At 40.5% G+C, this 12,351-nt stretch overlaps 1 protein-coding gene across 1 annotated transcript in view; it reads left to right on the top strand.

Annotated features, from left to right (window-relative positions):
* Positions 1–11,719, top strand: part of scml4 (Scm polycomb group protein like 4) — a 129,395-nt gene extending 117,676 nt beyond the window's left edge. The window contains exon 8 of the mRNA XM_043687078.1: positions 9,229–11,719. Coding sequence (XP_043543013.1) covers positions 9,229–9,237 — 9 coding nt within the window. The 3' untranslated portion in view covers positions 9,238–11,719. The remainder of the gene's footprint in view (positions 1–9,228) is intronic.
* Positions 11,720–12,351: the final 632 nt, after the last annotated feature.

Raw genomic sequence — 12,351 nt, 5'->3', positions numbered from 1 at the left:
ATAAAGGAAAGCATACCAAACGCCTTCTTCACTATCCTATCTACCTGCGACTCCACTTTCAAGGAGCTATGAACTTGCACTCCAAGGTCTCTTTGTTCAGCAACACTCCCTAGGACCTTACCATTAAGTGTATAAATCCTGCTAAGATTTGCTTTCCCAAAATGCAGCACTTCGCATTTATCTGAATTAAACTCCATCTGCCACCTCTTTGCCCATTGGCCCGTCTGATCAAGTTCCTGTTGTAATCTGAGGTAACCGTCTTCGCTATCCACGCCTTGCTGAAATCGAACGCCTTGCTGAAGTCCATATAGATCACATCTACTCCTCATCAATCTTCTTTGTTACTTCATCAAAAAACTCAATCAAGTTTGTGAGACATGATTTGGCTCATGTTGCATGCACCTTCCACCAATTCCTATCGAATATTCAACAGAATTTTACCTGTTTTGTTGGAATTTCTAGTAGCTTTTTCATGAATGCTGCAGTGATGGTGACAAAGCACAAAATATCAACCCAATAGTTGTACTGCCATGAAGTATGAGGGGTAATTGTAGAATAAACCGCTGCTCACATATGCTCAAGTTCTGTTACAATGAATAGTTTCTGTTTATAAAAGTCACCTGCAGCTGCAATCTATCAAATTAATAGCAGCCTGGAATGTGACATAGACAACAGAGGGAGGTTTCACCAATAGATCTTTTATCCTCTGGTTGGTATCTTGTCCTATACTAGAAGCATATATAGATTTCAACCTTAGATTATTGTCAGTGCTGGTGTGAGATAAATTCATTTTACCAAATGCTTTTGCTGTGTGTACAACCTTTCCTCCAGCTATACCAAATCCAAGAACACATAATATTCCCCACTGTCCTTCATTGGAAGCAGTGCGTCTCACTGCTAAGATGGGCATCCTTGGACGGAGATTGGCTTTTCCAAATTAATCCAAACAATTTATAAAAAAATGGAAAATATCCAAATAGCTCTGGAAACTTTAAAAATGAAATTTTTTAAAGTAAGCAAATTGATGACATTTTGTATGGAATAGATTGCTGGGAATAATGAACGGAAGTGATATCAGACGAGAAAATTATTGCTTCCATTATTTTCCAAACAACATCTTGCCTGTAACCTTGAACCTGGCAAATGTAACCACGATGAGCAGTATTTTCCAGATTACTTACCTTTGTTTAAAAGAATTTGTCTATATGTTCATCTGTGCAGTCAGATATGGGAAGCATTAAGGAAATAACTACAACTGAAACTGCCTTACAATTCAGTTTACTTCACTTTTGGGACCTTGGGTCATTTGCAATTGTTTATCTTCATTGTTATACAATCATATTTTGTAAATTGTACATTTATATAACTTCACCATCCTTCATCTCTGAAGGAGAAACCTCCAATATTTTCAAATCAATGTTCAACACCATGGCATTACATCTGTTATTATATCTCTGTTTTCCTCTTCTGTTATTACCTTAATCCATCACTACCTCCTGCCATTATATGTGACTTCCATCTAAATGGTGTGAATGGGAATGATGATGGAATGGCAATGACGTCTCTGTCTCAATATGAATGCATGCAATGCTATCACTGCCTCCGTAGCAATGACTGACAAGATCACTTAAAATAATGGTGATGGTATGACTGCCTGTATATAATGCCAATTAAATGCATCTCTTTATTGCAATCAGTAACAATGGTATTATTATCTCTAAAGTAATGGATGTCACTATTATTGTCACTAGTTGCAGTACTGGAAATGATACCATTGCACTGGTATTTGCCTCTTCAAAAACCATTATCACTGGCATCACTGCTAATGTGGTAATCAATGGCACTGGCATCTCTATATATAGGAGTCTATATCAGTGGAAATTGCCTAATCCTCTTCATTCCTTTGGAATAAAATATGGTGCAAAAATTTGTTTGTGTAGCTTTTTACTGTATTTCTGAGAGAACTGACAATCATTTAATGTATTTGTTACCAAGTTTAAATAAAAAAATGTAAATGCACACGAATGGTTAGTTGTGGTCCTTAATATTAGTATTTGCTGCCTGTTAGTAAGTAACTCATTGGGGTTGAGTTTTTATACTCAACATTAAGGAGGCCAAGATTGGAACACTTCTCCTGTGTTCTATCACAATTTATTCCAGCTAAACACTGATTTAACTACAAAGCGATTCTCTTCAGCACCTGCAGTAAATTCCATAGTAGGACCTCAGACTCCATTGGCCCTGGCTGTATCAAATTGTTTGCAATCTCAACAGCTTTTACAATCCTGGGCTCTATCTCCATCACAAAGAATGTCTTCTTTCACTTTTGTAACATTCTTCCCTCCGCCTTGCCAGCTGCTGGAACTGTCCTCTGTGTCACTTCTAGAGTTGAGTTCCTGTTTGGCCTCACACTGCTGTACATTTCAGTGCACCCAAAACTCTACTGCCTGTATCTTTTCATACACCAAATCTTGTTCCCGTACCCCACCCAATGTATGATCACTGATGAACATCAATTCATGGAGCCCAACTATCAGTGCTGTGGCCTCAGACCTCTGTCTCTATAAACTCCTCTATACCTAAAACAATGTCTGTTACCCTATTCACAGATGTTGTCTGCCCTATTCAGTGTTTCGAAAGATATAGGAGTAGATGAAGGCCATTCCATCCATCAGTCTCCTTCTCCATTCAAGGGCTGATCCAATAACCTGTAACACCACTATCCAGCCTGTTCCCCATAACCTTTGATTCCCTTACTGTTTAAAAACCTTGAATACACTTAATACCTAGCCTCAACAGCACTCTGCAGTAAAGAATTCTACAAATCCACTACCCTCTGATAGAAGATATTATTTCTCAACTGTCTAAAATAGACCATTTATTCTGAGATTGTGTCTTTTACTGCTAGATTCTCCCACAACCTTTCCATATCTACCATGCCACGTCCCCTAAGAACCTTGCATATTTCAAGATGGTCATCCCTCATTTTTTTCTAAACTCTATTGAGTAAAGGCCAAAACTACTTAACTTTTCCTCATTAGACAGTCCCTCTATACTTGGAATCAGCCTAGTGAATCTTCGCTGGATAGGAGACTCAAAACTGTTTACTCTATTCCAGCTGTGGTCTGACTAGTGCCTTATATACTTCCCTACTTTGATAACAATTTCCTTTAAAATAAAGGCCAACATTCCACCTGCCTTCCCTATTTCCCAATTCATGTACACAATGTCCAAATCCCTCTATTGTGTAGCTTTCCAGAGGAGAAAGTGAGGTCTGCAGATGCTGGAGATCAGAGCTGAAAATGCGTTGCTGGAAAAGCGCAGCAGGTCAGGCAGCATCCAGGGAACAGGAGAATCGACGTTTCGGGCATAAGCCCTTCTTCAGGATTCTCTCCATGTAAATCATTGTCTGCTTCTGCATTCTTCCTGCCAAAGTATAATCTCACACAACCTTACATTATATTCCATTTGCCAAGCTTTGCCCACTTAAGCTTTCTATATACCTCTGCAGACTCTTTGTGTATCCTCGGCACTTGCCTTCCCACCTATTTTTGTGTCATCTACAAACTTGCTTATAGTACATTCACTTTTCTCATGCAAGTCATTAATATATATTGTAAACAATTGTGGCCCCAGCACCAATTCCTGTGCCACTCACTAGTTACGAATTGTCACCCAGAAAATGTCTTCTATTAGTTAGCCAGTCCTCTATCCAGGCTAATATTTTACCTCCAATACCATGGGTGTGAATCTTATTAAATAGTTTAATGTATGTTATCTTATGAAATGCCTTCTTAAAATCCAAATATATTCAAGGATTCCCCTTTATTTATTCTGAATGTTTCCGCTGAAAATAATTGTAGTAAATTTGTCAGGCACGTTTTCCCTCCATGAAGCCATGCTGACTCTACTTGATCATACTATTATCCTTTATTACAGAATCTAACATTTGGGTGGCACGGTGGCTCAGTGGTTAGCACTGCTGCCTCACAGCACCAGGGTCCCAGGTTTGATTCCAGCATCGGGCAACTATCTGTGTGGAGTTTGCATGTTCTCCCTGTGTCTGCGTGGGTTTCCTCTGGGTGCTTTGGTTTCCTCCCACAATCCAAAGATGTGCAGATCAGGCAAATTGGCAATGCTAAATTTCCCATAGCATTACTCAGAGGGAAATGGGTCTGGGTGGGTTACTCTTCGGAGGGTTGGTGTGGACTTGTTGGGCTTAAGGTTCTGTTTCCACACTGTAGAGAATCTAATCTAATTTTCCCAATAATGGATGCTAAGCATCCAAGATGGAGGATGGGAAAAATTTCTGGCTGTAACAGGCGCTCCTTTTTTGAGGCATTTTAGGTGTTGGAGGTGATTTCCTCCCATTCCAGGTGCAGCAATTACTGTGTTATATGCTGTTGCATTGTTTTGGAACTTTGGAGGAAAAGAAATCGAAACAACAGCACTTTTAAAAGGGAGAGGACAAACAAAGGCAGCACATGGTCAGGTAGTGCAGGAGAGAAAGGAAGGAAGGAAGGGAGGAAAGAAAGAGAGAAAGAAAGAAAGAGTGGGTTATTTCTTGTTTTGTTGAGATATGTCTCTTGATTAAACTTACAAATATAAGCCATAAGTATTAAGTTAGCCTGGAGCAATGTTTTGTAGATGAATAAGACAATGGTATTTTGTGGGTCTGTAGATTGAAAGAAGCAAAAATGGCCTTTAGTAGATTGATATGCTCTTCTTGTCGGATGTGCGAGTTTAGGGAGAGCTTATGTTTACTGAGGATTATATCTGCAATGAGTGCCGTTGGTTGTGAATCCTATCAGATTGAATAAATCGGTTGGTGAGACAGTTAGAGGCAATGAGAAATTTACAAGAGCCAGGGGATGTGATAGATGGCAGTTGTAGCAAGGGAGAAAAGTTGCAGATACAGTCACATAGATGGTTTAACTCCAGGAAATGTAAGAGAGATAGGCAGGTAGTGCAGGAATCTTCTGTGGCTATCCCCATTTCAAACAAGTATGCTGTTTTAGTAAATGTAGGGTGTGGTAGATTCTCAGGGAGCTGATACCGAGACTGGCTCTAATGCAATGAGGGGTACATTGAGTTCCAAGCGATTGATTGCGTTAGGGGACTCTCTAGCCCGAGGCACAGACAGACATTTCTGTGACCAGCAGCAAAAAATCTGAATGGTGTGTTGCCTCCTGGTGCCAGGATCAAAAATGTCTCAGAGAGGGTGCAGAATGTTCTCAAGGGGGTGAGGGACCAGCAAGAGGCCCTTGTACACATTGGAACCAATGGCACAGGAAGAGAAAAGGATGAGATTCTGAAGGGAGAATATAGAGAGTTAAGCAGGAATTTAAAAAGGAGATCCTTGAGAGTAGTGATATCTGGATTACTCCCAGTGCTGTGAGCTAGTGAGGGTGGGAATAGGAGGATAGAGCAGATGAATGTATGGCTGAGGAGCTGGTGTGTAGGAGAAGGATTCACATTTTTGGATCATTGGAATCTCTTCTGGGGGTAGAAGCGACCTGTACAAGAAAGATGGATTGCATCTGAATTGGAAGGGGACTAATATCCTGCCAGGGAGATTTGCTAGAGCAGCTCAGGATGATTTAAACAATTAAGATGTGAGGTGGTGGTGGTGGTGGTGGTGGGACCCAGGGAGATAGTGAGGAAAGATTTCAATCTGAGACTGGTGCAGTTGAGAACAAAGGCGAGTCAAACAGTCAGGGCAGGAAGGGACAAAGCAGAGAACAATGTAGGACTGATAAATTAAACTGCATTTATTTCAATGCAAGAAGCCTAACAGGGAAGGCAGATGTACTCAGGGCATGGTTAGGAACATGGGACTGGGATATCATAGCAATTACAGAAACGTGGTTCAGGGACGGACAGGACTGGCAGCTTAATGTTCCAGGATACAAATGCTACAGGGAAGTACAGAAAGGGAGGCAAGAGAGGAGGGGGAGTGGCGTTTTTGATAAGGGACAGCATTACAGCTGTACTGAGGGAGGACATTCTTGGAAATACATCCAGAGAAGTAATTTGGTTGAATTTAGAAGAAAGGGATGATCACCTTATTGGGATTGTATTGTAGCCTCCCTAATAGTCAGCAGGAAATTGAGAAACAAATTTGTAGGGAGATCTTGGTTATCTGTGAGACTAATAGGTTGGTTATGGTGTGGGATTTTAACTTTCCAAACATAGACTAGGACTGCCTTAGTGTTAAGGGTTTAGATAAAGAGGAATTTGTTAAGTGTATACAAGAAATTTTCTGATTCAAATTGTGGATGTACCTACTAGAGAAGGTGCGAAACTTGACCTACTCTTGGGAAATAAGGTAGGGCAGGTGACTGAGGTGTTAGTGGGGGACCACTTTGGAGCCAGCGACCATAATTCTATTAGTTTAAAAATAGTAATAGAAAAGGATAGACCAGATCTAAAGTTGAAGTTCTAAATTGGAGGAAGACAAGGACTTTCAAAAGCTAATTGGGGACAGATGCTCGCAGGTAAAATGACGGCTGGAAAGTGGGAAGCCTTCAAAAATGAGATAACAAGAGGCCAGAGACAGTACATTCCTGAGATATTTGTATCATCGATAAGCACAGGTGAGGTGTTGGAAGACTGGAGGTTGACTAACATGGTGCCACTGTTTAAGAAGGTGGTAAGGACAAGCCAGGGAACTATAGACCAGTGAGCCTGACATTGGTGGTGGGAAAGTTGTTGGAGGGAATCCTAAGGGACAGGGTGTACATGTATTTGGAAAGGCAAGGACTGATTAGGGATAGTCAACATGGCTTTGTGCATGGGAAATGAGCTCTCACAAATTTGATTGAGTTTTTTGAAAAAGTAACAAAGAGGATTGATGAGGGCAGAGTTATGGACGTGATCTATACGAACTTCAGTAAGATGTTCGACAAGGTTCCCCATGGGAGATTGGTTAGCAAGGTTAGATCTCATGGAATACAGAGAGAACTAGCCATTTGGATACAGAACTGGCTCAAAGGTACAAGACATAGGGTGGTGGTGGAGGGTTGTTTTTCAGACTGGAGGCCTGTGACCAGTGGAATGCCACAGAGATCGGTGCTGGGCCCTCTACTTTTTGTCATATATATAAATGTTTTGGATGTGAGTGCAAGAGGTATAGTTAGTAAGTTTGCAGATGACACCAAAATTGGAGGTGTAGTGGACAGTGAAGAGGGTTACCTCAGATTACAACAGGATCTTGACCAGGTGGGCCAATGGGCTGAGAAGTGGCAGATGGAGTTTAATTTAGATAAATGCGAGGTGCTGCATTTTGGGAAAGCAAATCTTAGCAAGACTTATATATTTAATGGTAAGGTCATAGGGAGTGTTGCTGAAAAGAGACCTTGGAGTGCAGGTTCATAGCTCCTTGGAAGTGGAGTCGAAGGTAAATAGGTGTTTGGTATGCTTTCCCTTATTGGTCAGTTCATTGAGTACAGGAGTTGGGAGGTCATGTTGCAGCTGTACAGGACATTGGTTAGGGCACTTTTGGAATATTGTGTGCAATTCTGGTCTCCTTCCTATCAGAAAGATGTTGTGAAACTTGAAAGGGTTCAGAAAAGGTTGATGCCAGGGTTGGAGGATTTGAGCTATAGGGAGAGATTGAATAGACTGGGGCTGTTTTCCCTGGAATGTCAGAGGCTGAGGAGTGACCTTATAGTGGTTTATAAAATCATGAGGGGCATAGATAGGATGAATAGACAAAGTCTCTTCCCTGGGGTGGGGAAATCTAGAACTAGAGGGCACAGGTTTAGGGTGAGAGGGAAAGATAAAAAAGGGACCTAAGGGGCAACTTTTTCACACAGAGAGTGGTATGTGTGTGGAATGAGCTGCCAGAGGAAGTGGTGGAGGCTGGTACAATTGCAACATTTAAAAGGCATCTGGATGGGTATATGATTAGGAAGGTTTTGGAGGGATATGGGCTGGGTGCTGGCAGGTGGGACTAGATTGAGTTGGAATATGTGGTCGGCGTGGACGGGTTGGACTGAAGGGTCTGTTTCCACGCTGTACGTCTCTATGACTCTCAGCTAACCTGTTTGTAGTTACATGGTTTTTGTCTCCTTCCCTTTTTTGAATAAAGGTGGTATGTTGAAAGTTTTCCAATCCTCTGGGACTTTTCCAGAATTTAAGTGTTCTCCAACAATTTCTGTTTTTCTTTCAGATCTTCAATGTTCACAGTAATCCCTTGTATGCCCTCCCTTCACTCCATTATTGGTGGCTATGCTTTAGCTACCGAAGCCCTGCACTCTTGAATTCATTCCACTCAAATCCTTCCAACTTTTCATCACTCATTTCATTATTCTTCCTAAAGATAATAGTTTTCAGCTGAGCATCCATTTTCTTTAATATGCATTTCCTGTGATACGCTTTGGGATGTTTTATTCCCAGTTAAAAAGTGTGAGATGAATATGAATTGTTGGATTAGTTCAAATTAACAATTGACACAGGCTGATCAAATCCATCATGTAAGATCCTCACAAGGTAGCGCTACAATGGAGAGGATTCATGTGTATGGTTTTAACAACCAAACAGATGTATACTCCTGTGCCTATAAACAGACTTGGATAATTTCCGTGATGCCTACTGAGTGACATAGCGAAATGTGGAGCAACACTACATCCACCCACTGTTGTAGGAATGTACAGCACACTGAAATTTCAAGCATTTATTTTTTTGGCTTCATATGCAATACATGGAGGGGAAAAAAAGTCACAAATACATTTTTTACATTACAAGGAAAGAAACACCCCATGACGTTCTGCTTTCAGGAATTGAATGGCACGCTTAATCTGAAAATTAAATTAATGGCACATTATGCTTGTCTACAGATAATCTTGTTCGAGGTTCTTGTGACTGCACGGCCCACCATTACAAAGAGCTGGAATATCACTCAATATCTTGGTTCTGTGTATATGGACTGAAGGATTCCGTTTCTTTTATGCAATCAATTTCTTTTATTTTTTTAACTTTTTAATAAATAATACTATAGAATGTTTAGGAAGCATACTGAAATGAGATATAAAAACATTGTTTACATTACATAACTGCATTTGAATATACAAGTAACGCTCTGTTAAAATCGGACACGCAAATGTTCTGGAACCATTTAACACTAGGATGATAACTTTAGGATGATAAGTGACACTGAAGCAGGCAGTCACAAAATAATACAATTACACAAGCAGTAAATTAAGGCAGCTGTTTTCTTCATTTCAGAAAAGATAAACTAGGAAGGAGAAAGTTAATGTAGCCCAATGCAAATTGAAGTGTTTGCCAGCAGACTAAAGAATATCGTTGCAGACAAAGAAAGGAAAGACCCACAGGGCTCACTGAATTTGTCTTTCTTCCTTGCAGACATTTCATTGGAGATCTATGCTTTATCCTTTTGAATTTAAAATCAAACTTAAAATTAAGAGTGTAAGTTATTCTGTTGTGACATTTTTGGCAGTTATTGATGTAGAAACTAAGATTCGCAACATGCTCTAATTTACAGGAATTTACTGGCTAATAAAATTCATGTTTGGAAAAAATGCTGAGATTAGCGTGTGTTTTTCTATACAGTATACCTATGTATACAACACCTGTATACAAGTATACATCTGAATACACGGTACAGATAACAGGATTTGAAATTTGGTCTTTCAGCTATTTCTATTCAAACACTGCAGCTGTGAGAAATCTCCGCATCTTCTGGTTTGATGAGATTTCAGTTTTATTTTAACAGTGGGTAAATCAAAAAGTGCTGGCGAAACTCAGCCGGTCCCACAGCCGCTGAATTCATCCAACACGTTCTGTTTTTATTTCACATCTTCAGCACCTGCAGATCTTTGCTCTTATTTTAGTGCCTAACTTAAGTTTCTTATGCTAAAAATCAAATTCCAAGGCCAGTGTGTACACATATACAAAGTGGCACAATTTTCCTCTATGTGTAAGCTGGGTGTGATGAGCTGAGTAAAACATTTTTCTTTCATTTCACACACACACGGAAATAATTTTAATGTTTGCCAATAGTGTAAAGTGGGTAATGTCGGCCACTCAATATTCACAGAAAGTTGGGAGAAATAGCTAATCAGTTTTACACAGTTGCCAAAAATTGTAGTTATTCTGCATTTTGGCTGCAGTAATTATATCTGTCTATTGTACATATAGATATGTTCAGTGAAAATTCACAGATATTGTATAGAAGTTTTAAAATATCTATAATTGCAAATGCTTTCAAGGGAATGAAAAGATGGGAATATGTTATTATATAGATGTCTCAGAGCATAGGTCATGTGTCTACCTGAATGAATATCCCGTTTTTCTCGACGAGCTCCATGTATCTTTGCCAGCCACTAAGCCACACTGTAGGAGGTTAAAGAATTGTTGAGATTTTTCAATCATAGGTCTGGTTAACTTTTAAAATCACAAAGTTCAGAATTTAAAGACAGTAATGCAAAGACAGATTTGGACCTGAAAGGGAACTTGGCACCTAATAACAAAGTCCATCCAGCGGGTGGGTTGGGCAGACTGCCTTCTACTCCTGATGTTGCCCTTGGTTGAGGTATCCAGAACCGAGCAAAATCTTAAAATACGAAGGGGAATGCCACCTTGGTCCAAGATTAGTAGAGTTTTATTTATTGAGAGGGATATGCACCTTTGGCATTCTCTAGATTGAGAAACTCAGTCTTTTGAGTATGTTTTAGAGATTGATAGGTTTCTGATTACCAGTGATACACAGAGTTATGGTGATGGGGTGGGTAAAAGACATTGAAATGGGTAATCAGCCATGATTGGACTGAATGGTGGGGCAGGCTGGGTGGGGCGCAAATGGTCTTCTCCTCCTCCCAATATCCTAGAAACAGAGTTGAACGATTTATTCTTTGCAAACTGTGTCTGATCTTATCTGAGGTGATTTCTTCAACCGAAACCTCAAAGGAGTCGAGATGCGTACAAGTTTTGCATACACTTTTGTTCATACATGATCAATTTTATCAGCATTGGAGATTTACACAATTTGATGTCTATTGTTGAGAATCCCACGCAAGTAACATTCCATTCAGTCTCTGTACATACATAAATGGAAAGTAACACAGTTGCGTCAAGAAGAATTATTCAACTCTTTGCCTTTTCAAATCTCTGGGGGATGGGCAGCATTTGATCTCAGACGAGCGGTAGGGGAGGATTTTCCAAGTTCAAGGCCCAGACAAACACTGCCAGCGACTTTCTGACCACTCACATCAATGTGTACCCTACTTTCCATCTTTGTACTCTCAATAATGTGAGCTTTGCTACTGGAAGTCTCAATGATACCTTCTATATTTGTAAGATGGAAGAGCACAAAATTCAAACCACAGTGTGCAATTTTCCAAGCATTAACTGTCACTGGTTAGAAAGGAAGAATTTCTCATTTTTTTGCATGAAGCAAAACAAAACAGTTAACATATGGACAGGAGTAGGTTACAGAAAACAATTAGGAGCACGGAGCACAGAATTTAGGAGCAGGACTAGACCATTTGTCAAGGAAGTGGCTGATCTAATTAAGGTCCTAATGGTATATTCCTGTCTGCCACCATAAATCTTAACTCCCTATTTCTATCAACTATCTATCTAATTCAGCCTTGAATAAATTCAGTAACACAGCCTGACTGCTTTTCTGGGAACAGAAATCCACTAGTGAACCTTCAAGACAAAACATTCTCCTCATGTGCCTTAAAAGGTAGATCTCTTATTCCCTAGCTCTAATCTTCCACATAGATGGAATTGAAGGCATCTTGGTTGAAAGGTCAGTAACAAGGGGACATAATTTTAAGTTGCAAGGCAGGAGATTTAGAGGGGTGTGGAATGCACTACCTGGGAAGGTAGTTAGAGTCATCAAGATGTACAGCATGGAAACAGACGCTTCGGTCCAACCCGTCCATGCCGATCAGATATCCCAACCCAATCTAGTCCCACCTGCCAGCACCCGGCCCATATCCCTCCAAACCCTTCCTATTCATATACCTATCCAAATGCCTCTTAAATGTTGCAGTTGTACCAGCCTCCACCACATCCTCTGGCAGCTCATTCCATACACGTACCACCCTCTGCATGAAAAGGTTGCGCCTTAGGTCTCTTTTATATCTTTCCCCTCTCACCCTAAACCTACGCCCTCTAGCTCTGGACTCCCCAACCTTAAGAAAAAGACTTTGCCTATTTATCCTATCCATGCCCCTCATAATTTTGTAAACCTCTATAAGGTCACCCTTCAGCCTCCGACGTTCCAGGGAAAACAGCCCCAGCCTGTTCAGCCTCTCCCTGTAGCTCAGATCCTCCAACCCTGGCAATCTTTTCTGAACCCTTTCAAGTTTCACAACATCT

This window comes from Chiloscyllium plagiosum, chromosome 3 (genome assembly GCF_004010195.1).
Source record: "Chiloscyllium plagiosum isolate BGI_BamShark_2017 chromosome 3, ASM401019v2, whole genome shotgun sequence".
Lineage (NCBI taxonomy): Eukaryota > Metazoa > Chordata > Chondrichthyes > Orectolobiformes > Hemiscylliidae > Chiloscyllium > Chiloscyllium plagiosum.
The sequence above is the reverse complement of the archived record's forward strand: the minus strand, read 5'-3'. Positions and strand labels throughout refer to the sequence as shown.